This window comes from Strix uralensis, chromosome 3 (genome assembly GCF_047716275.1).
Source record: "Strix uralensis isolate ZFMK-TIS-50842 chromosome 3, bStrUra1, whole genome shotgun sequence".
Lineage (NCBI taxonomy): Eukaryota > Metazoa > Chordata > Aves > Strigiformes > Strigidae > Strix > Strix uralensis.
The window spans coordinates 27931408-27957905 of NC_133974.1; the positions used below are offsets into that span (position 1 = coordinate 27931408).

General features: G+C 36.2%; 1 protein-coding gene across 1 annotated transcript in view; it reads right to left on the minus strand.

Annotated features, from left to right (window-relative positions):
• COL21A1 (collagen type XXI alpha 1 chain) overlaps positions 1–26498 on the minus strand; it is a 113490-nt gene that overhangs the window by 46808 nt on the left and 40184 nt on the right. The window contains exons 7-15 of the mRNA XM_074864719.1: positions 24327–24413; positions 20425–20508; positions 18058–18120; positions 8105–8158; positions 7142–7195; positions 4559–4612; positions 3649–3702; positions 1972–2025; positions 1835–1888 (exon numbers count right to left, since the gene is read on the minus strand). Coding sequence (XP_074720820.1) covers positions 1835–1888; positions 1972–2025; positions 3649–3702; positions 4559–4612; positions 7142–7195; positions 8105–8158; positions 18058–18120; positions 20425–20508; positions 24327–24413 — 558 coding nt within the window. The remainder of the gene's footprint in view (positions 1–1834; positions 1889–1971; positions 2026–3648; positions 3703–4558; positions 4613–7141; positions 7196–8104; positions 8159–18057; positions 18121–20424; positions 20509–24326; positions 24414–26498) is intronic.

Genomic DNA, 26498 nt, shown 5'->3' on the forward strand with positions numbered 1-26498 from the left:
TACCTTTTAGCTCAGTCTCATTAAGCTTTCCAAAGAGAACAAATAAAATAGGAAATACTGAGTTTACCTAGCATAAAAGTTAGATTTTAAACATACTTTTTAAAGGCTGTTATTTTAGATGTGTTCTCTTAATAAATTTTGAATTGCAGGATGCTTAGTTATACACTGAAGTTGTGCAATTTTTAGAATAACAGTGGCTGTAGTGTTGTATGTAAGTGATAACTCCCCCCTTTAACTTCAAATTAAGACACCTACGTGTGTTTTTCTACCTGAAGAGGTCTAGAGATACGTTAGTGATCTAAAATCCCATTACAGTGACAGTGAACAGGGGCTTGTTTCAGTTACCTAATCACAAATGCCTGGTGCTACCTGAGGTCCTCTAGAGCAGCCACAGCTTCCACATCGGGCTGGCAGGTACCACCTACAGAAGACCGGTGTCCTTCTGAAATGGCACTTACAGGTCACCTGGGGTACCCCAAACCAGCAAATAGGACTGGAAACTTATAAGTGATCTCACAAAAGTTATAGCAGTTAACACTCAGCAGCTGAATGACTTTAGAGCCTCCATTTATTATATTTATGAAGAGCTTGATTCAGTTGTCAACACATAGACATGTAGAGCCATTTCCTGTTGCAAATAAAGGTGAAAATTTTTTCACTATGAAGACAGTCAAGGATGGAACAAGCTGCCCTATTGTGCAGTCTCCATCCTTGCAGGTTATCAAGACGCAGCTGAGCAACCTGGTATGGATTTCATTCTGTCCCATTTGTGAGCAGGAGGATGGCCCAGGAGATACCCCAAAGTCCCCTCCAGCCTGAGTGAGCCTGGGATTCTGCTGGATCCACCTTCTTGGCAGCTGCTGCCTGGAGGGGTTTAGGTCTCTCACAGGCCTCATGCCATACCTCCCTGCTTCAGCAAATGTCACACATATGCCATGGTAGCCCCAACTGCTCTAGACAAGCATGGTCACAAAATGGAAGAAAGACCCAGATCTTCACCTACAGTAACAGGACTTTAGACATATCCACTTAAAAGTACACTTGCATTTTTGGACATTGAAGGAACGTTAATCTCGAGCAGCCCTCAAGCACTTCATTATTAAGAAAAATATTACAGGAACAAAACTGCTGTTAAAAAGCTTCTTTACATCAATTCAACTGAACGTTTACGTCACATATGAATAAAAAATTTTTCCTGTGAACTTAAAACTGATACTGCTAAAGTCCATCTTTTCACAAATTAGAACAGTGCAAACAACTGGGTATACAAAACAGCCAGTGAGCTCACAGACTGCAATTCATTATAGAAATAACAGATTTTGTTGTCTTTTTTACAGTAGACAGATACTTAGTCCACTTGAAAAACTGTTCTAAATTAAAGTGCACTGCACAGTAAAGAGAACACAAAAATAAACATGAATCCAATACTGAAGGTGTTTTCCCCTAACTTTCATCCAGCTCTCTTCAAAAGCAATAATAATAATTAGATTACTTCCTTCTTAATTGTACACAACAGGTATCTTCTGCAGCATATGCTTGTATATAAATTTCATTAACAGATTCACAGAGTTAGAGAAACACAAACAGGCTAAGGGAGATGAAGTATAAACAATCTCTGATGATCACTTATACACTCTTAATAAAAGCTTTGCTGCTGCTCACAAACTGAGATCAATGAAGTCTGCCCATTGACTGCAGTAAACTTTTAGCATTTCCCAGTAACACATATTTTTTAAATTTCCAGTTATTCTCCACAGAATAAACTGGGTATATTTAGACTAACAGCAATGCTATTGAAGACTTTGGCAAGATGCGAACATACATTTGTACATACCTTGAAACCAGGACTTCCTGGTAATCCATCTTTCCCACTTCTGCCAGGGTCTCCCTGTAGCAACAGTTAACAGTCATCAGTAGGTGAATTAACAAGCACAAGTTAAAGTAAAGGCAAATTGTCTTCACAAAACTTACTGATCGCCCAGGCATTCCTGGAAACCCTGTATCACCTTTCTCTCCTTTTGAACCCTGAGAAATACAGCAAAGGAAAAGTAGTGCTCAATGTTTATGCTGCAAATTCAGTATATTTAACATACAATTCACATATGTTATTTCTTATTTTGAACATGTATGGAAGATTTGTTTCTTTCTTAACACAGGTAGTGGTCAATTAAAACTACTCCCTGTTACAGAAATGTAAATATGCTCTGAAATATAGGAATGTGAACACAGACTGTCTTTCAAATTGCTTTAAACTCTAGACCAGTAAATACATGAAGAAAATATAAGGACAGGTGAAAATGTAACTGTTTAAGATTGAATGACCAAAATATGATCTCTGAAATATAAATATTTACATAAAAGCACACCCTGTTTTATATAAATTACAGATTAAAACAATATCTCTCTTCCAGGCAGCTATCAGTCTCACTCCATTTGTGTGCTCCTCTCCTCACTCCCCTTACTCTTCTCCCTCTCTCCCATTCGTTTATATGGTTCATGTACGTTTCTATGTATTAAAAAGCACAGACTACTTTCTAAATAATTCTTACATATACCCTATATTAAAGGCATAGACATATTTGCAAAAAATACATTTACAAGCATTTTGTGTTATGTTAAAATGAATTATGTCACTCCATTAACAGAAGGATGAAGAGAATTCTCAAAATACCCAAATAAGCAGAGCATGAGTTTAATATTACTAGACATAAATATGTGCAAGAACTTCAGTGGAAATGTTTCTGAGTTAGGACTGCAGAATTAAATTCTCTGGGAATACACCTACTGAAAAAACATAAATGATATTGTACCGGGTGCAGGTGCCCTTGCGCTGGCAGCGGGCTGCAGGGCAGTCTCTGTGAGGAGCAGCCGGGGCTGTCCCGTGCCGGACACAGCCGGTTCCAGCCGGCTCCAACCCACCCACCGCAGGGCACGGCTGAGCCCCCCAGCCAAGGGGGTGGTGCCTTGGAGGAAATATATTTAAAAATGGGTAAAAACATGACACAGGCAAAGTAAGGAGTGAGAGGAAAAGTGAGAAACCATTCTGCTGACACCAAGGTCAGTGAAGAAGGAGGGGAGGAGGTGCTCCAGGCACCACAGCAAAAATTCTCCTGCAGCCTGTGGAGTGGACCACGGTGGAGCTGTGGTAGCCAAGCTGCAGCCCATGGAGACCCCATGCAGAAGCAGGTTTATTCTGAAGGACTGCAGCCTGTGGGATGGACCCACGCTGGAGCAGGGTAGAAGTGTGAGGAGGAAGGAGAGCAGAGAGGAGCTGTTGTGGACTGACCACCCCACACTGCTCCCCATTCCCCATCCCATGAAGGAGTGAAGTTGAGCCTGGGAAAAAGCAGGGTGGGGGGAAGGTGTTTTACTTTTTGTCTTCATTTCTCACTATCCAAACCTATTTTAGTTGTCAATAAATTAAATTAATTTTCCCCATGTCTAGTCTGTTTTGCCCATGATAGTAATTGGTAGGTGATCTCCCTGTTCTTTTCTGGACCCAATAGCTTCTCCATCTTATTTTTTTCCCCCGTACTGTTGAGGAGGGGGAATGAGAGTGGCTGGGGGGTATCAGGCAGCCAGCCAAGCTCACCCCACCACAGATACCAATAACATTTTGCTTTATTTTATGATTATAAATTTACTTGCCTTTTTTCCATATATTCCTGGCACTCCTTGATCTCCTTTAGGACCCCTTTCTCCCTAAACAAAATGTGTGTGAATAAGTTAATTTTTAAAATAGAAGTCATTATATATAGATATATACACAAAGCATACATGTATAGCAGAGATAAAATAAAGCCAGCAAAGAGCTCCAATATAAAAAAATATGCTCAAGACAATAAATGCAAATCCTGAATTTTCCAAGCTTTCCTAGGAAAGAAGCCCAGAATGTCTGACAGTGCTGGTGAGACAATCCACAGCTCACAGGCTTAATGCTTCTATTTTCAATGGAAGGCACTTTGAGCTTCTGGTTGCTTCAATACAGGTAGGTACCTCAGTGAAAATTCAACTCTTTGAAAAGTGCTGCACTCTTCTGAAGACCTTATTTGAAAAGTTTAAGACACAAATTTTGAAAAACTAAGAAGTAAATTCAGTTGAGTATTAACACAGAAGAGCAAAAGACACGGTTGATCAAGTTTTGGGGAACGTACATGTGAAATAACCTCATTGGGTTAGACCAGAACTATCCTTCAAAATGCTGTCACTCAAATGACTTCAAGAAAATCATATAATTAATTTTTACATAATTTTTTTTGACACATTATTTGTGATGAAGAAGGGTTTAAGTAGTAGTAAAATCAAAGTTTGAAGCAATTACTATAGAATGCCATAGAAGAGAACAAAAATGAAAAAACCAGGCGGTTTCCATTGCTTCATATGTATGTAATGAAGTCCCATGGCATGTACCTTCCTTCAGTTTCAGCATTATAGCTATTCATTTTATGTTGTTCATCAAATGCACTGATATAATATTGTATATAAACGTATTTTTCCTTTAAACTACAGAGCAAGCTGAAACACATGAATATTGAAACAAGAAATACATCATTTCAACCTTTGGTGCTGGCATCCCATGTAATCCAGGAAAACCAGGTAGTCCACGGTCACCCTAAAAGAGCAAACATATTTTAAATCTTTATACTGAAAATAGTAGTAATATACTATAATAACATTCATAGTCTAAATGATCAACAAATAGTGGAAAGACACTTTATATCACCGTATCAACTACATAACATTGGTATGATGACTGGTTAGAGTGTGTTGTTTAAACAAGATTCAATATATAAAAGAAAAAAATTAAACAATCACTAATTTTTTTAGAATAAATTTTACTGCCATCTCTCAATAAGGCTTATGGAGGTTCAAAAGTAGCAATTTAGCTTTAACAAGAAGAAAAAAGCTTTCAAAAAGAGCTTTGAAAATCTCTGTAGGAGCTATGATAATTCTACCATCCATTCCTCATTCCTGAAGAATAAGGAAATTCCCTAAATCTGGGATAGCTTTGCTCCTGTCTCTGACTGAAAACATCAAAGACCTACTGACCTTACCAAATTTCTCACCTGCTTACTCTGGATGACTGAATTATTAAAAAATAAGGTATTAAGTATTTTCTCTAAAAAATAAACAAAATGAAACCAAAATACACTGATAAAACAACTTTGGCACTTTTACAAACGAGTTGTCATTTCAGTGGAAGAACAAACCCACTTTGGTAAAAGCAGTTGGCAATTGAAAGCAGAAGCTAAAACGTCAGTTAATTTTATTGTCCTCACAGGTGTCAGACACCAGGAATTCCAAATCTTTTGCCATTGGTACTGAAGATATTTATCTGAAAAATTGTCTGTAAACTCCCTTGAGCAATTCCAACAAGAGGCTAAACTATAACTTGGCACTACCTGACTTGAAATGTTAAAAACAAGCTTAGTTGCGTGTTTTAGTAGACAGGATCTACTTCACTCGGGACAAAGAGCCAATCATCAACTCATTTTTGGACAATCACAATGTTTTCTCTCTGTTAATATCTAACTTTATATTGAGCAATGTATTTCAATGTTTAATACATTTCAGTCATAAAGGAGGAACAGTAAATTATCCTTAGGAAGTTACTTTATATAATATTTCAAGTTCTAAGACAAAGGGTAAAAGAAAACATGTCTCTAGCACTTATCAAAACCATTCATGTCTAAGCAGATTTGAAGACTGTCACATATTCACAGAAGATAGGAACACGACTGCAGGAATGATAGCTTGTGGGTTAATCTATCAAAATATCTCTCAAGTAAGTTTTGAAAACAGGCAATGGAATGGAGCTCAAAAAATCAGCAAAGCTTATAAAATAAACACTCCATGTATCCATCGCTTCTTAATGAAAAAGAACAGAGCCTCGATTTCTGCTCAGAAGTGGTAATTCAATTATTGGATAAACTAAAACCCTTGGCAATGGAAACAGTTTTAAATTAGTTGCTACAGAAACTTTACAAGTAATGGGATGAAATTAAGGGATGAAAATTTGGGCTGAATCATCAGGAAAAAAATTCTAATGGCAAGACCTATTTTACAATGGAAGAAGTTTGCTAAAACGGTGGTGGAAGCCCTACTTCTTGGCACATTTTCAACAAGGCTGGACTGAGCGTTAGGAAATATTCTATCTGTCACAATCCTGCACTGCCAGGAGAATAGAGTTTTTCATCATCAGTATCTTATTTTCTGCACATGGCCCGATACTGACTGATCAATTAGATTAACATCTAACATCAGTCAGATTAATATGCCTAAAGCTCAGAACACAGAAGTACATTTTTCAGCTTTAACCATGCATTTGAGAATTCTGCTGAACAGTGATGAATATAAGGACCTGCTTTTAACACTGGGAATTTCAGAAGAAAGTAGTTTTACAGTAAAATCTGTTTGGAAAAAAAGTGTTTGTTTTATAAAAAAGGCTTTGAAGTTTTAATAAACAAAAAACAAAATACGTTTTTATTACAATGAACTCAGAACTCTTCTAAACATAGGGCAAAAGTGTGAGAGAAGGATGGACACAGATATTTACATATCAATGAGACTTGCCAATAGCCAATGGCATATACGGGAGATACAGATTCAAGCTTATCCTGATTACCAGAAGGGAGTTATATATAAGCTTTCACATCTGTCTGCAGCTCCAAGCTACTGGCTACACCTCAGCTAGAATTTTTCTGCAAAAAGCTTTGGTTTCAATTAGTCAGTGCCTTCAGACAAGTGCCATCCAAAAATTCCTACCTAGCTCATCTGGATGCTCACTTAAAGAGAAAAAGGATGAAAAGAGACAGAAAGTGACCATCCTGACAGATGTCTGTATCCTGCTTCCAGGTATCCATATCTAGATAGGCTTTCTAAATATAAATTATTCAGTGCAATAAAGGTGTCACTGGCAGTGCTAAACCCTATATAAACTTTATTAAATAAAGCAGACCAGATTCAGAATTGAAAGAACATTCTCAATTTAGGACTCTCATTCCTTATTACCTTTTTAGTAAACAATTCTCACCAAAGCCTCATGTGAAAATATTGATATTATTAACCGTACAACCAAAAATGATAGATGGTAGGAGTAAAATCTTTTTATCTATTACTTTTTTTTTTTTTTTTTTTTTACCTTAGTCCCATCTTTCCCTGGTTCTCCCTTGATACCTGGTAAGCCACGTGGTCCCTAAGAGAGAAAAATTGAAAACCAGCTCAAATACTAATACAGTCTGATACAGAATGGGACACAGAAATGTAATACAACATGACCCAGGGACTAATGTGTCAACTAGCTGGTCACAACATTTTGGTAACTGGATACAAAAGCAGAAGCAAGCATGAAATGTACCCAACATGTATGAATATGGCACACTATCATAACCCATGACTAGGAAACACCAAAACAATTCTTGGCTCTAACCAAGAACCACCCCAGGAAAAAAGGACATCACACGGCCTGTACTAGTCCAGAGATGTCCCCTTCCTTTCAAACGTCTGTCAGACAACCTTCACACATGTCATGTTGCAGGCTCACTCTCGGCCGCTCTCAGATACTTAATTCAACAAATTAGTAAGTCCTCGACTATCCAGACACATTGGATCATGGCACAAATAAAATACAGCACTGCTTTCCAACAACTGTCCCAGTAAGGGCTACTAAATTAATACAATGAAGAAATAAAAAGAATTTTCCTGGGCTTTATCGGAAACCTTCTTTTGGACATGTGAATTGTGGGTAATCAATCACCATGACAAGGCTTCAGATCACTGTTAATGATTCTTAGAAAAATGGAAGGAAATACTGTTTGGCTTCTGGATCAGGATGAAAATGTCTAAGTCCCAGCTGAGCCCTGCTCCTACAGGCCTTACCCAGCAATGATCAGATTTGCAGCCTAATTGTTAGCCCACTTACAAACCCCAAAACCATGCGAGTTCCCAAGCAATTCACCCAAGGATGGCTCCTGAGTTCATGACATCCCTTGAGCCCTTTTCATTCCCCTCACCTCAACTCTCAGTCACAAACAATGGATATTGGGAGAGATTTGGCAGGATTTGTCCCAGATTTTCAAATTCTAGGAATAAAACAGAAACTTACTTGAACCCCTGGAGTTCCTGGGATACCTGGCATTCCTGCTGATCCCTGATATCCCTAAGGAAAAGCGACCAAGACTTGTGACTTTTCATAAGTTACATTAACAAATTTCCAAACACCTATTTAATGAAAAAATAATCCTCCTGGTTACTAGAGAACTGTTCTCACAACGTTTTAGGTCATAAATTTTAGTAATTGCTATCAAAATCATACATTTGAGATTTAGATTTCAGCTTGCAGAAGCTTTCATCTCTGCATCTGAAGTTTGCAGCCTCCACGCTTTATGCTAAAATCCATTATTTTAAAATTGTAACATGAGAATGTAACAAATACATTGTTTTATTCCCCATTGGGGGAAAAAAAAAAAAAAAAAAAGAACAAATTAACCCACATATGTAGACACTTCTTTTCTCTCTCTCTCTCTCTCAAGAAAAATAGCTGAAAAATGCCAGGACTTTTTATTTCCAGGTACATGAATAAGCTTTAACAAACAAGGTATGTTCTAATACATTATGCAGCTAGTTTTATAACATCTCTAAATAACAAAAATTCCATTCTCAATACTAAGCACTTAGCTATGAACTTGAAGGTACATAACAGGCTATGCAAGTAAGAAAATAATTTGAATGGCTAGGACTATGAAAAGAAGGACTAAATAATTCATGAGTTGAAAAGAGAATTTCAGGAATGCTTTACTAGAAATGAATATATTGGCAGAACAAGGGAACCTTTACAGAACCCAAAATATATGCCTGAGGTGTTTTGGTAGATTGGATTCAATGAGTACAGCAAAGATGGCCTGTTTTTATGCAAGATTAACAAGTGCTTTAGAAGAATCCTTTAATAGAGGCAAGTAACTGAAGAATAGGAATTTTACCTAGCTCCATTAAAAACATGTCATTCCAATGGATAAAATGAGCTACAAAGAGGTTTTGTGGAGTTTTTTAGCAAACATATAAAACAATAAGAGAAACTGTCCTATACAACTCTGAGGCTATTTGGCTCAGAGCTTTCAAGAGGCAGCCCAAACTAAATTTGATAAATCCCATAAAATTGACTATCCAATTTCAAATACCCAGAATTTGATCTTGCTTTGAACTGTAAGAAATAATAATCCTATCTCTAAATGAGTTTCGGTCTTAAAAACTTAGCACAAAATTTAATGGGAGGATTTCCACGCTGGTAAAAAGGAGCTACTAGAACCTTTTCAATACAAGGAAGGCAATGTGTATGGCTGATTTCTTTAAATCAGTCAAAGCTTCCTGGGAATAATAAACAGAGCTAAAATTATTTGCTGGGTCAGATACAAGAGAGTACTTGCTGTGCCCTCTTCCCAAAAGACATTTGAGCAGATGCCCAATGAGCCAGCCGGTAATGTTTAGTATAGAAATAAACAGAATTCTAGGTCTCTGTCATACATGGATCCTTTATCAAGCATTTCACTGTTAGTGCTCAAGGCAATTCTAGCAAGACCAGCTTTAACTGTAAATGGTGTAGCATTCCCATATTGCTTATAGGCCTCCCGGGTAGCTGAAACAATTCACCAAGCCAAAAAATGCCTTTAAAAGTTTATTCCTTTATTTCTTCTCCAAAAAAAGCCAAAAAGTTTGTATGACTTCCTGTAGGATACAATTTTATATAAATAAAACTTTATTTTACATTTTAGATCTCTGAAATGCAATTTCCCTTCCTCCTCCTTCTAACTGAGCAGGGGAAGAAGTAGAGGAGGACAATTTCCTGGCTGAACTGAATTTCAAAATTCACAAGATGAATGGAGGAGGCAGAAGAGTTTTCAGGTTACAAAACTGCATGTTTAGCTCAGAGCTAGATCCTGTAATGCGATTCAAAGCAAATCAACCACATTGTCAGTGTGTTTGTTTAATGGAAAGCTGGAACAGAGAAGATTCAAAAGGAAATTCACAGGAAGTCACAAAAATCAGAATCACTGGTACAAAAAACTTAGTAATTGTTTGGACAAGTTAAAAACACCTATAAATTACAAAAACTCACTTTCATAAAAACTGAGCAAAGACAAAAAATGTCTTTGTACTACTATTCTTTTTGCAGTACAGATCATCGATCTATATGTTAATGCCTACAGGTTTTTTTGCACTAAAGTCAGCTCAAGATCTTTTTCCTTAATCTCAAAGCCCTCAGTAGGAGTATGTATGTAACACATATATATGCTCCAAGAACAGCTGTGCCATAGCTGACATTTTATGTAAAAGGGACAGAAGTAAAAATTCCCCTTTCAATTGACACAGATGAGTTCAGGACTGAAGGTTCACTTTCAAATAAGGTGAAAGCACTAAATTTGCCACCAAAAAGAATTTTTATTTGGACTTGTCTCATGACCAAATTTTTATTTGGTCTTCTCTTGTGAACTTCTCAGAAGACACACAAATGGTGTGAAAAGTATTACAGCTAACCCTGAATTTGGTCCTCAGTTTTGAATCCAGTTGCCTAAACATTGGCAGCTCCTGCCTTTTGAGATTTTGTAGACACCCACCCAGTGTTAGAAGATAGTGGCACAAAATATTTGGTAAGCATTCAACCTTTTGAAGCAGTGGTGTGGGCAAGACAAAATACCTTACAGCATAAGACTCCCACACTTCTTGGAGTATATTAGTTAAATATCTGTTGACTAATATGGAAACTTAGACACCCAGTGTCTCTGTACACATATAAACACTAAATGTAGGTGTTTTAAACTACAGTGTTTTATCAATGTTGTCACTCAGCACTACTCCACAGCACTTTGTTTATATTTTCATTGATTATTTTACATCAGTGCAACTGAAATCAGGATTATACAAAACCTCCCTCTCAATCTGTTGTGGGTGGGAACAGTACTGATAAATTTCTAGTGCCAGAAAATCTGTAAAGGCAAAGTGATAAACAACAAGATACTGAGACGCTTAGTTTTGTACCAGATGGCTAGGTATTTTAGAAAATCACAGATAAAATGTAACTTTTGAATTTAAAGAAAATGGCAATAATTTACAAATAATTCTAACAGAAAAAGTTGAACAGACTTCTTAGGCCAAAGAACTTACATAAAGGACACAGACAAATTAGCAATACTGTCATCATCAGTGAATTAAAAGCCTTGCTGGAAAATGAAAGTTAGTTACCTGTAAGGGAAAAAATTGAGCAAGAAGGACATATGACAATTATTAATTCCAAAGAACTTTTGGGTGTAATAGCAGAGTAAACCTCAGAAGTGTATCTTCAATGCAGTTGCATGCCTTAAGGACAGAAGTTCAGACAGCATTCATAGGTGTATCACATCAGACAAATATAAATTTTTTAAAAAAACAGAGGATGTACTGATAAGTCAATGACAACTGCCACTGCACACTTCCTTACTGAAAAGCTTTTGGAGCCACCGAACAACATAAATGACAAAGGCATGGCAACAGGACCACTTAGGAAAGAGAAGGGAGAAGTAAACAAGCTCAATTTGGCTAGGAAACAACCAAGGGTCAACAGTAATGGTCTAAAGATATTTCGGGACTGTAAACACTAAGTAAACAGAACTATTTAGGGTGATGTAGCTAAGCATAATGGAATTCAACTGCGAAAGAAAAATTTAACTTGGTGTTAGGAAAACATCCTGACAGCGAGGTCTTCTCTTGTGGAAGTCACTTGTGGAAGTTCTTTAGCACATTTAAAACACCATTACCTAAAGCATTAGAAGATAAGTTTTTAAACCCTCTTCATAAAATACATTACATCGTAAAGGACAGAAATTCTTATAGCTATTCAGACACATATCCATGCCCACACTCAAATTTGCAGTCATGCTATAACCTTCTCCCTCACTGGCAATATCAGTAATTAAAATACTGTGAGGCAACAGAAATGTCAGAAACTACCTGATGTATTTGAATTAAGTGTTTTAGCCTTTGCCTAAGTTGTTGTTTATCATTTAATGTTTTTGCCTCAGGTCCTTCCTCCTCCTCCTTTTTTCCCATCCTGCCCCCTAACAACCTTCTCTAACACCTCACTATGCCTGTACTCATCTGCCTACTGTTTCTCTTTATCCTGCCCCTTTAGACATGTGCATAAGTCAGGTGGTCCTTTCCAGCAGGTCTCTTTGGAGCCTGTGCCTTACTCCTTTCTCTGGGACTTTCTTAAGCAGTGGGAACTCAGGAGCTCAGAACAAGTGTCATTTCCTCTTCCCTCCCTCTGTTAAATAGCATGGCCCCATAGAAGGACTCCTCGTGGCATCTGCTTCTGCAGGCTACAAGAACTGTCTCTGCAGTGAAGCCCCTCTGTCTACACATATCCAAACATGAAAATGAAGAGCAGATCCAGCATTAGATCACAAAGGTAATTAAATGCAGCTTTTACCCTCCACCATAAATTTGGGGGTGACTCCTGACCAAATATTTGTAATCACGTCAACATTATTATGGGAAAAGTACAGAAAAGAGTTTTCATTGTCTTCTCTGTTGCCTTTTTTGTGCTTTGTTTTGTTTTGGCCTGTTTAATTCTTTCTCTATTTGATTACACTTCCTTCCATTGGCTACTCCATCATCTGCCAAGGCTTTCATAGCTCAGAGCCACTAGCAGTATATTTTGCCTCAACATGATGTTCTGGGCTCAAATACCACAGAGGAAAAAAAAATCCATCAAGGTTATTAAATAAAAGGTCATAAATCCAGCTTAAAAAGTTCCCGAGCTTCAGTCATCTGGGAGATGGGACGATGTACCAAGGGAGTGTATCTTCCTGCTCACTGCTTAGATTGTTCACCCTCATCACCTGCCCTTGGCCACTGCTGAAGACAGTCATAGGGTCTTTTGTCTGAAATGTACAGCTGTATGCAACACAAGTCAGCATCAGGCATCTCCCTGATTTCAAAGCAGTAGGTCTCAGTGAAGCCATGACATGACTGTATTAGTCAGAATGGAGCAAACATACTTCCTCGAAGAATAACAAGGCCATAGTGTTGCCGAGGCATATGTATTTTTCTGGAATTGAGAGCAGCATTTTACAGCTGAATTATCAACTATATCTGTGAAAGTTTCTTGAGAAAATTAGCTGCAGAGTTTATATCAATTTAAATCCCCAGGCAAACCATCCAATAGCACAGGTAATGCTATGTATACATGAAACTATTACCCATTTTTCTTCCAAAAGTACTGTTGATATAGCTGGCCATTGCCATTATACTAAGTTCATCATAAAAGAGTCGGCCTTCAGTTGGTCACCAAATATTATTAAACTCAAGGTAGTACAGCTGTAATAATGTTCTACAGTTTGAAAAAAAAATACTGGAATGATCAGAAATTACTTATTATGCAAGGCTTTGATGCCTTATGAACTCTGTATCTGAGTATATCAGTAAAGTCAGTCTCACCAGATTATTTTAAAACTGCTTATTACTTGTGGACACTGTAAAGACAAGGCAAATGTTTCCAAACTTTCATGAATGAAACTAGATGGAATACTGGAAAATTGTCCAGATTTGCCAGCTGCGTGGTTCAAAGTTCAAAATTGACAAATGACTGCATTTTTTTCATTTTTTTCAGCAGACCGATAACCTATCACCTCTATTGACCACAGGTGATCACTACATAGACTCTGTTCATTTATTGTTCCCCTTGAGTTTTTCCCCAGTATGTATAAAGTATCCTTTAGAATAAAAAATGGCTTTGTGATCGCACAGTCAGGCTGCTGAGCATTCTCAGGGCCAGCAACCACTCCAGCTGCTTCTTTCTGATGAATAATGCCCATTAAAATGAGTTTCAGTTCAGATTTAAATACTAATTTTACTATTGTGCTTATTTACTGGTGCTATTTCTCCTGACAAGACCATTTAGTCATTTCAGGTCCCAAATTACATTTCTGATTGAAAAAAAATGTAATTTCATTACTTATTCTGCTTCTCACTTTTGTGCTTTTCTCCAGTTACTTCAACTGATCTCTTCTGTATGTATCAAGAGTATGGAAAATAAACAGAGGTGGCAATTAAAGGGAAAAAACAAAGAACATATAAACAAAACTATTTAAAAAAATATTAAAGAATGACTGAAAATGAGTCATGTTTATGTTCGCTTCCCCAAATATTACAGCAAACAATTTTACTGGGTAACACAAAGTGAACAATAATTTTCTGGTAATATCGAAGATATTCATGGTAATCGTTTTGAATTTTCCTGGACTAAAACTAACTTTAGGTACTACAACAATCTAGCCAGCCCACAAACAATAAATTAAATTTTCTTTGATTTTTTACTTTAAAAATCAGTTACATACAGTAACATATATGCATGCTTAAAACCTTTCTCAGAGGAACAAACATTTTGTTGACCAGCTATACCATTCCAAGAAAATGAATACCAGATAGGCAAACTGGAATAACATTAGAGAAGAACATAAAAATGTGTTTGGGAACAGAAAAGACTGACTTTCCAGGAAAAGCTTTTCATGCAAAAGCCATTTGTTTAAACAACCCTGACTACACAACTACCTGTAAGCCTACTGTCCTTATCTCAGTTAAGAGCTTGCTTTTCAGAGTTCCCCAGGGGATTCAGCTAAAAAGATTCATATGAGCAAAGTTATCTCAAAAGAAAGAAAATCACTGACAGCACAGAAAACGCACAAGTCGTATTAGCAAATAAGTAAGTAAAACAGAAAGCAAAAGACAGAGGAATCTGTTTCCCGCACAGTGTATCTAAAGGGTCTCCCATCATTCATGGCTAAAAGCTAGCCTGGAAAGTACTCAAGAATCTACTGTAAGGAACAGTAATGTACTGGCCAGAGCTGCAGATGATCTAATAGGCTTGCAATTATGTCCTTACAAAGAACAAGTGCAAAAAGCTACAGCTGATATTTAAAAAAAAAAAAAAAAAAAAAAAAAGGAGTCAGTTAATAAAGCTATAGGATTTAACTGTAAGCACTTCAAATAACATATAAACTTCAGTTCAGCAAAATGGTAAAATCTGTCCTTTACGGACACTTTCTGATTCTCTTCCAATCGTCTGAGATACTTTTGTTAACCTTTTTTATGCTCAGAGAATGCCCATCTATGCACATTATGACTCATTCACAGGAAAAAAACCAAAACTGCCAGGTTACAAAGTTACAGAAAGACTACAGTATCAATTTATTTCTCCTTCATGATTCACACTGTTGTAAATTGCAGTGCTTATGGGAAGATATATAGCATTGAAGTGGAAATCTGTTAATAAAAGTATGAAAAAGTCATAACAAACTGTTTCAAAAACAATGCTGTTGCAGATGACTGGACACTTCAGAAATAAAGTCTTAATCTATTTTTCAAAAGAGAGAATGGAAACTGACAGTTCCCTACCAATATCCAGTCCATTCCGGCTTCACTAAAGCTAGTACAGTATCACTTTATTTTTCAAAATATCAGAGTTAGCTGGATTAAAGACAGCTCTGCTACACTTATCCATATTGCAAGTCTAATTCTAGCAATTGGCATGGTCAAACTGTGATGGACACCTTCTCCCATGCAGCTCTGGGTTGAGACAGTTTGTACACCTGTCTTTGTATAGAAGAACAGGACTGATCTTCAGAAGCTTAAGCACCATCAATAATCAACTGAAAAGTTATTCTGATTAGATCACACTTCCCCAGCTCAGATTCCACCCATTCCTATTTTAAAACCTGTATTTTCATGATTGTATCGAACCAAAATGTAGTATTTTATAGTACTAACAATTTCAATTCAGATTGTTTTGTCTATTTCAAGTTCCAAGAACCTTTGAAGATAATAGCTATTAAAAGCTGTTTAAGACAAAAACAAAAGTAGAAAAATGTTTTTATATCACAGGAAAAATTAGGATCTTTGCTTGTGGAACTACTGACAAATTTATGTACTCACTGCTCTCCTGGGCCATTAGGGCTACTATGGCCAGGTATCAAGTCCCGTATTTTAAAACAGAGAAATTTTCAATTTTTAGAAACAGTTGCATTTCTTGTTTTCAGTGCCTATTTTTTTTCCTATCAAACTAACTCTGCCTCCAGAAGGAATCACCACAGTTAAATGAACCAGCTGCTATCCCTGAGAAAAGGCCAACATGTAACTAAGCAACAAAATAGGAGAAATGTGAACATTTTATAATGTGTAGCATGGAGCTTTCTCTTTTTAACTGGTAATATTTATTATCCTTACAGCATACACACTTCCAAGGACTTTCAAGCTCACTGTTTCCATCTTTAGCTGACACAGAAATGAAACGGGTTACTAGTATTAAAAATTCTTAACAAAAATAGAATGTTAGATGTTTTTATGCAGACATCAAAGTTGGTGGGTAGTGCCTTTTTAGTAGGAATAACATCCTAGAGGTACCAAAATTGATAAGCAAGGGCAGATTTGGAAAGGATTTGTGATTGCTTATAATATCCTCATGAACCCACAGGACAGAAAATCTGCTAAAAGAGTGAAGTTGAAAGGTGCAATCCAATCCTATGTTGTGCTTCTGTGAAGTTTCTCAAGTTTGTCAAGTGTGGACCAAAATGGCCCAAAATAAGTTGCAACTCTCAACCAAACCCATAGACTATTAGTTCCTCAGTCCATAATCCAATGTTTCTTTCATAAATGATTTCGTCTTCTCCTCACTCTCCATTTATATTTTCTAACGTTTTGGGACATCTTCTTGTATGTATAGTCTCAACAGTATTTGGGACTCCTCCCTAATCGTATTTTCAAGACATGATACTTACCTTCTCTTCTCCTTCACCGTGGAGATTTCAAAATAACACTACAATATAAGGACTCAACCATAAAATTTAGTCTTCACAATAAGAATGAAAAGCTACAATGAATTAACGATTTCTAGTACGTGCATGCACTTTCCTTTTCCTGCTTTTGGTATCCAAGCAGAGAAATTATCCTCTTTCCAGAAGCAAATTATTTTTAATGCTCCCAACTATCTTTTACTTTTCCTTTTTCTTTTTTTTTTAAAAAAAATCTAAATAAAATAGCTTTTATTACTAAAATAGTAAGCAACATCAGAGGCCACATTCTTGGAAAAGAAACATAGGTGGTCAAGTCTCCCAGCTTTTGCTTGCCTTCTTTTAACACACCAGAGGCACATGCACACCACCACTTCGGTGATAAAGAGACTGTAGGCTGTTAATAAAACCTTACTCAACAGAGAAGCTTGGTTGTCAATATCATACAGGCTTCCAATTAGATTCAGAAATCTAATATATTTTTCAATGAAACCTTAGGCTATTTTTATATATTTATTTGATTTTATTAGAATTTTATTACACTAAAAAATGTTATCCATGAATACTAGATGATCCATTGTCAAATCTGTCACTTTTATTTTAGGGACATATGTTATTCATCTACTTTCTTCCAGTCTTTGCCATCCATACTAACGGAATGCCAGCTTGAAAAGTAAAATCTAGGGTAAGAGAAATATACAGGTATTTTTAGGATGTATGTTTTAACATATAATGTTTAGAAGTGCAAAATATCTGTATTTTTAACATTATATATGCATATCTACATATTTTGATGGACTACTTGAGGCAGCCTAGAAAGAAATTAAATGAATCAAGCTTAAACATGAGAAGCAATCCCTAAAACAAAATACACAGGATTTTAGCTGCCTTAAAGTGCTTTCTAATGCAAACATTCTTGAGTAGTAAAGATTGAAGGTCAGAAGGTGATAACTGCTGCAAACTGATGCAAAGGCCAACAGGAGCACCCATAGCCTGTTCTCTGCTTTACGACAGTGCCTACATAACTCATGCTATCATATTTACAATAGTTAAGCTGAAACAAAAATACTGTGATTAACATATTCACAGAATTGTTACATTCAGATAGCACTTAAGTGACATTCACAGTTTCAAAGAACAGAGACAAAATAATCTAAATTTGAAAACCTGATATCAACGGTACATGTTTTTTTCTCCTGTTAGCTTTGCATTTACAATGTATGACTAAGTTTTTAGTACTCACAGGCTTACCATCTGGACCAGGCTGACCAGGATAACCATGATTCCCGGGCTGCCCAGGGTCACCCTATAGAGAAGCAGTATGTTAACACACAAAAGATGTGAAAGAGCATTTTAAAATTAGTCCTAATACATTCCACAAAACAGTGGCTGCAAGCCCAGATACCTGCTATTGAGGAGCAATTCCTACAGCAAAAAAGAACTGGTCTTGTAACACCCTCCCGTGGGAAAATTCTCCCTAACTTCTTGTGCCAGACTTGGAGAAGTGAGCCCATGCTCAGTTACAGTACAAGTTTGGCCCATCATCTCAAATGCTTTCAAGCTTTTTAACATCTTAATCAATAGAAATAAAAACACTTTTTAGCAAATAGATGAAAAAAACTTTATTAAAACCTTGCTAATTTAGTAGTGCTACTCTGAATAAAACTCTCACCTGTTTTGGCTGAGTCTACTTCTTAAAGCAAAAGCACTGGAAAGGCAGGAGCCAGGATTAAAACCGGGTAAATACTAAACTCTCCACACACTTATGGCTGTCTAAAAAGTATAATTCTTTTAGATTTCTTCTTCTAAGGTCTTTGCAATTATTTTTATAATCTCTGTTATGACCATGGTAAAGGAAAACAAAAGTCATTCCCCCGGCTTCATGTTTATGGTAAGAAAGGAAGAAGTTAACTTCTTACTCAATATATCCTCGTAGTATTTTAAAGTTCTCTGTTTATTTTACTAAAGGATTGATTTGAGCCCAGCAAGATCCAGTAAGACTTATCTATAAATCATTTTACTTCTACAGGAGAGTTAAGCAGGCACCACTTTCTTCATCCTGAACCATCAACAGACCTGCGGGACAGTTACAACTGCAGAATTGTTATAAACAAGGAGGACATTAGGAGGGAAATAGGAAACTAGCTTTCAATGTGACTGAAAAAACATCTTTTCACATATAAACCACAGAAATGTAATGCAGCACTAAATGAGAAAGGATACAGAATAATGTCTCTTTAGAAAAGCGTAACTGACAGTTATAATTTTTTTAATTAATAATAGTTATCCAGAATTATTATTGTCCAAATTAAGAAGTCTAGGTTTGAGATTTGAGTGAAAATAAAATTGCTTTCAAATATGCTATCTAAACAAATGAAATTTTATGCCTTTTACTTGAAAAGGTTAAAATATCAGTTACTTGTTATTTTTAAATTGTTTTAATTAAATTCATTGTACTCCATTAATATCACAAACACACAAATTAAGTTTAAATTTATATGGTTCCAAAGTCCAGTATTCAAAACTTAAGAAATGCTATAACTAAAATAACCTATACAATCTTAAATTGGCTTCCTTTTTCTACAGTCTTTTGTGTTAGGCACCATCTTGTCCCCTGTATTATTGAGCTTTCACGAAACAAATATTATACTGCAGTGCAACTGAAAGATTGCACATGAAGCAGGGATCTAAATAAAATTGTATAGGCTACCCTAATTCTGACATTTCATACTCCTTCATACTTCACAGGATGTGGCTTTCAATTTTTTTTTAAATGATAAATATTTCTTCTCTCTCTTTTGTCTGATATGCTAAAGAGAAAAAAAAAAAGGTAAAACACTGCAAAAATTCTTACATGAAATAATAATGATCTCCATCTTGTGGATTCCAATTCCCTGATTAGAAACCCTTACCACTGTAGCAAAGAGCCCTTTGACTTGAAGCACCTGCAGCTGACTGCTGAGTCCTTATATAACGAGTAGAATTTTTTTAATCATTTGCTTAATGTAAGACAAGAGGTTTGGGGTTTTCTTATCTGACCTTATAAGGCAAGCTAGTAATTCTGGAAGCACTGCTTAGCACAGTTATTGAGAAAGTTGGTACAGTAAAATACTAGAGATTTGAGTTTGCCATGTTAAACAAGTGAGACTCAAGTCTGGTTCTCATTTTAATCCTTCACCAACACTGAAGGGAGTTCATCAGAACAGCTAATGTGGAACTCTCCCAGTAAGTATCTAGTCCATTCTTTAACAAAGAAGGCAAAAAAACTCTCTCCATGAGAAGACTTTTATTAGCAAACCATTTCATTCTCAAACAATTCACAGTGCAAGATCATTTGCTGAAGAGTAGCAAGGAAACACAATTTTACATCCACAGGCATTTTCCTTAATTAGTAAAAGATATATTTGTGTTATTATGAGCTATGGCACCAAAACCTGGGCTTGAGGATCCTAATCACTATATTCATGCACTGGAAACCAGAACTAGGAGAACCTGTCCCCTACTTTTTTAAGCTGTCTGACTATGGCTGGCCAACTTAAGATTTGGGGGGAAAAAAAAAAAAAGAAAAAAGAAAGTTGTGTACACTCAATAAGTCAGAATGGAAACTTACTTTGGGGCCTGGAGGTCCTTGTTTTCCTGGTGGGCATATGCAGGGGGCAGGCGTTGAGCCTACATCACTAGGACCATTCATGCACTACCAAGAGTGAAACCAGCCATCAATACACATGCCAAAAGCATTCAACAAATGTATCCTAACGTTATACAAAACTGATTTTCCTTAGGTTGCATCAGTCCTGGCTTTCACTCCGCTTTTCAGCTGGAACTTCTGCTTACCTGAATATTGCCCTCCAATTACTTTGCGTGCATGAATTTATCATTTTACCCAGAAGAAAAATAAATAAAAATTAAGTACCAATACTGGGCTGATATCTGAAACTGTTTACTTTTCCACAAATATTGTGTCATATAGTTTGATAATTTTAAATTTGACAACATGTAAAACTCTTCCCCTAAACTAACTGATATTCATCATTTGAAGTGTGATCAATTATCAAATATAACTATTTAAGTTTGTAAAAAGAATCTAGTAAATATTATGTATAGCATAATGACCACAACTGATGTGCATACTATCATGTGTAGAGAGCCTGAAAAGAACATAAAGACCAAGTCTCCTACCTCCCGTGCATGTGTCCCAACTACAAAGCTACTTGAGGGAAGGCGGGGCATGGCTGTTAGCACCAACTCCTACAAGTCACTAGTCCTGGCCCCCAGGGTGCCCAGCCTCCAAAGACCATTAGGTGACCTCCTCCAAACTATGCTCCCTATACAAACAGCAGTAAACACTAAACCTTGGCAGATCACATCACCCTCTAGAATTTTTGGGGGGTTTTTTTAGGTATTTACTTCTCACCATTGAGACCACATGATACCCCAGTGTTTTACCAAGGCAGGCAAGAGGAATGATACTAGATCAAATCTATTTGCCCAAGGTCAGCCACACAAAATTTAGGTGCATCTGTACTAAATCTATATGCTAAAGTTAGATTCAGTGGGTTCTTTTTCACCCACAAAGTTCTTAGAGATATGGGAAAGCAAAAATTTAAGAATCCAAGACACAAAAAAACAGATTTTGTATTTATTATCCAAAACACTTTCTATAACATTTTACTCATATTTCCTAAAGTAATGCAGACTTTTTACAATGTTCTATGAATGGAATTCTTTCTCAGGGTCAAATGATTGATCAAAACACAAATCCACATTTCCGTTGCAATGGTACCAAGTGGAGTTATGAAGATGGTTAGGGAAGCTATCATATTAAGCCTTCAAACAAGCTCCCATTCAGGGAGCTCCCATTAGCATGATGCAGGTAACAGCTACCTGACTGTGTATATTCCCATTCACTTTGCAACAGCATCCAGCCCTGCAAATAAGAGCAACTGAATTGAATCAGGGGAAAATATCAAGCCATTTATCCTAACAAACATGGGTTTCTTTAGAAAACATAATTTGTCTACTGACTAGAGCACAAATTATGGAAATCCAGCATTTTTAAGCTTAGCAAACCTCTATCCATTTTTCAAAACAAAGTGTACATTCCCTAGAATAATAAGTCAAATACTACCTTAAACTGAGTTTGAGCAGTTTAGGATTGAGCCTACCTCTCCGTTCTGAAACAAGAAGAAACACAGTTTAAGAGTACAGCAATATTTGTAATAAACAAAATCCATTCACTTGTAAACACTACCAAAATCAATCATAAATTTAGGGCTGTAACTGTCAAGGAATTATAACTGAAAAATTTAGACTTTCTCAGACTTACGTGCAGCCGCTATCAATGTATATGAATTTCATTTCATTTAAGGGTCTTTCAACAGGAGCTACCAGTACCAATTTTTAAAACGCAATGCCAAAACAGAAATTAATACTGAACTGTGTAAAAATTTACACACTAGAAGTTTAGATTTGGGTCAAACCTTTTGCCAGGAGTAACCTCTCATCAAAAAAATCCTCTGCTTATTCATTCATGTCAGAGAATGTACCAAAATATTCCTAAAATCTCTGATCTCTGCCTGAATCCAGTATCTGGGAAAACATACAGCAGCACAGAGGCAAGGCTGGCTTTTTCTCACTTTCCTGTGTGACTGCATTAGACTCTGCTATAAACTGAATTGAGTTTTCCAGTATCTGCAACACCACAGAACAATCCATCCCCAAATATTTCAGCATATCAACCATGAATTTGTCTGTCTTAATGGTTTAGTAGCAACCATGTACAGGAGTTTTCTAATGCACACAGTCACCACAGACTTCATACACATTCTGTGGAGAGAGACAGCTTCTTCTGTATTCTTTTCATCTTAGGCAACCTCTAGAGAAGGTTACCTTTCTCCACGGATCATAGAGAGAGCTTAAAATTACTATGCAGCTAGGTATCTCTGGGAAAGGGGATGAATTCAAGCTGTAAATAGTACATACAGCCTCTGCTTAGTTCAAGAGCTCTGATGACACAACCACACTGACAGAATACAACCACAAACCACATATTCTTCCTCGGAGATCATCCAACATTTTTTATTTTCTGAAAGAGTCCAGAATTTCATGGATAAAGTCCAAATTTAATTTACAAAAACAGCAAGTGAAACTAAACTGGCAAAAAGCAATCTTTTTGCTTGGACTTCTTGCCAAATCACAGAGAATGCAAGATATGATGGACTTCTTAGTGTTTGCTTTCTTGATGCAAAAATTTTTTTCATTTGTTTACTTTTCATATCCTACTTCTATTTTTTAAAGAGCAAAAAGATATGTGGTGCAGTTAAACAGCCAAATACTAAATTTACTTGAGGATTTAAAGCTAACTTTACAAAAGTGTTCCTGAACCCATTAGTTCTTGACACACACAGTCAGATTTCAGAACAGCTAATAATCCAGCCACCTACTCGTTGCTTAAATGAAAGCTGTGATTGCAATAGACACGCTGGCCCCAAACAAGTAGAAGAAAAACAGACTAGCTGGGGGTCTGTGCAAGTCTGACAAAAATAAAATATCTGGATGTTGAAGATTCACAGGTTCTATTTTCAAACTGGCAAAATGGTCCTAATACTAAACCACATCACTACATGAAGAATATGGGTTTACACAGTAAGACACTGGTGTTTGATTATCTTTAGTTCAGTTTGTTTTAGACACCAAACACAGGAGGACATTTTGAAGGAAACTGTATGTATAAAACGATCTCTTGCTTATATTTTGAGATGGCAGCTGAATACTTTTGAAAATCTGGCTCCAACTGTGTGTCATGAATGGTTTCCAAATTTGTTTACATGTGTTTTACATTTCATTGTATAATTAACTGTAAGTAAGAGGGCAAAGGGTGGGTCAAAGGATCCCCATAAGCTTCCTAATAGTGTACATGAATCATAAAATCCTGAACAGCATTTTATTTTTGTCTTATCCATAACCTCATGAAATCTTGGCAACATATCAGTTAATGGGATATTTAACAGAGACATCAGTATAGATACTTCTGATAGGAAAAGGTGATTTAAAAATACAGGTTTGTTGGTTATGCACAAGAATTTCAGACATTATCTGACAAGATCTTATCACCTGACAAGAAGTATATCAGACAAGAAGTATATGACCTAGCAAGGAGTATATCAGAGAAAAAAAGGAATATTTAAAGTATTTTACACTGCCGTAACCTAGAAGTTTTACTAATTTATAATGTTTAAAATCTTAAATTGTAACAGAAGATTCTGAGATTCTTCTATACTGCTGTCAAATTTCTACCATCAAGTATCTAAACAAAAAAAACTTTTAAAATACTTTTGTGCAAAAATAAGGTTGAAAAAAGATAAGTTTTGTGTCACTTGATATTGTACAGGTAACAAGCATTTGTTTGCACCAGCTGAATCAATGTAGTATTATTTATTTTAAGAATTCATTGAGTCAGCTTTAAACAGTGATTTGTAAAATATGTCAAGTAGTCCTCAAAAGTTCATCTACCATACTCACAAATCCTGGGATCTCACAGACTGTTTCTCGATTATTTTGCTCTGGGTCACAGTAGATTCGCAGTTTTTGTATATCAAACTATAATTCAAAACATAAAAGACCTTCTTTAGAGAAAGTGTTAACAGTCTGACACTAAGTTAGTTTATACTTTTCTGAAATTATATAATCCACAAGCTTAAAAAATGAAAAAAATATTAAAAAGCAAGAGAAACTGGAAGTGTGTCCAATAGAGTTAAAAATGAATTAAAGATGTAGAAACATTTTTAGTCAGGCTACTCACAATGATTAACACATTCAACCAATTAAACACTCTGTAATGGAATTATTTAAAGAAAAATAATCAATCCAAGATTTTCTTTTCCAAAATAGTAGAAATCACCACCCCTAATTCTTGACAATAAATCCAAACACGCACAGCACGAATTACACCGGCTGCCAATATCACTGGGAAACAAGTTACAACAGCACAGGCAAAACCAACCTTTTCCTTTTAACCTTAAGAGTCACGGGAAGACGTTTCTACACTGACCTGTCTCTACTAGATATAAGATTAGTAAGGTTTGGTAAAGCATCAGAAGGCATCCGTGACACTTCAAAGAATTTGGTTTAGAGTTTAGCTGTATAACATAAAGCTTTAAAAAGCAACCAATAAAAACACTGGCACCAGGTAAGCAAAAGTTTGTGCCATTCTGCTCTGTCGCTATACCCCAGAAAAATGAAACCACTGAAATCAGTTTTTCTAGCATAAACTATCACGACTGCAAAGAGAAAAAGGCCCTGTTACACTTATTTGAAATCACAGACTATAAATTGGACTAGCAGAGGAAGGAAGCACAGAAAATGGAGTCTGTTAATACCATGCCTAGTAATATGTGTTTTCAAATTTAAAATGTCTTCAACTCACAACACTTAAGTATGTACACAAGTTTATCATCGCTCTACTGGAAAGCACTTCAGCCAGTAAGATACTAATCAAATCGAGAACACTTGCAAAATATCACTAGGAAACATCTGAATCAGAACACAGAAAGAGAATGAAAATTCACCAAAGAATCTCTGAAGAAGATTCTTGTATCCAACTCAAATTGATTTCTTTCTTAAAGGATTTCAAAATACCTTTTCACTGAAAGGTGGTATGCAGATTCATTAAAATATTTCTCTATAATCATCGTTTAAATAGAAATATGCTGGAAAAGTTTGACTGTTAATGCTTTGCAAAATGCATCACAGTCTGAGAAAATGGAGAAAAGAAATATCATTTTAGATTATAGAGATCATCCGCAAATACAAAATTGCTACCTGAGGCAGATTTTCTCCTTTTTTTCTAGCCCACTATCAGAAAAGGATCTTGTACAGTTCAACATTCCTAAAACGTTTTCATTTTTATTTTAGATAACATCTTGCTACTAACATTCTTTTACTCAGAAACTGCATTACTGAGAATCTAAAATTTATAAAGTCCCATTTCTACAGTGATTTAGAGGAAAAAAACAGACACAAAAACAACAAATCAACCAACCCTCTAATCCTAGAATGCACAAAACTATAAAAATGGGATAATACTGCACTGACAGAGAAAATGCATGAGACGATTGATTACAATTCTGAAATCTCTACTTTCCTTGCAATAAGTGCTTGAAGCCCTATCAGAAATCTGTGACAAACATTCAGTAGTTTTCACAAAGGGGTACTTTAGTGTACGGACAATGTTACCACGAGAAATGCTGAGTCACACACAGTGCATCATCCAAGTTTCCATATACACTTTTAGAATATAATAATAGAACTGAAGCTTGGCTACAAATACACAAAATTCAGGAGTAACTGAGTAAAGACATCTGAAGATGATGCAAAACACATTAATATATTTTAATAGGAGCAGTAAGGATCATGAAATTAGCGTACAAAAAAAGCATAGCTTTCAAAATAACTAGAAGTAACATCTACTTATGTAATTCAGTATTTCATACAATGCTTTGGCTTGGAAGGGACCTTAAAGATCATCTAGTTCCAACCCCACTGCCATGGGCAGGGACACCTTCCACTAGATCAGGTTGCTCAAAGCCCCGTCCAACCTGGCCTTGAACACTGCCAGGAAGGGGGCATCCACCACTCTTCTGGGCAACCTGTTCCTGTGTCTCACCACACTCACAGTAAATAATT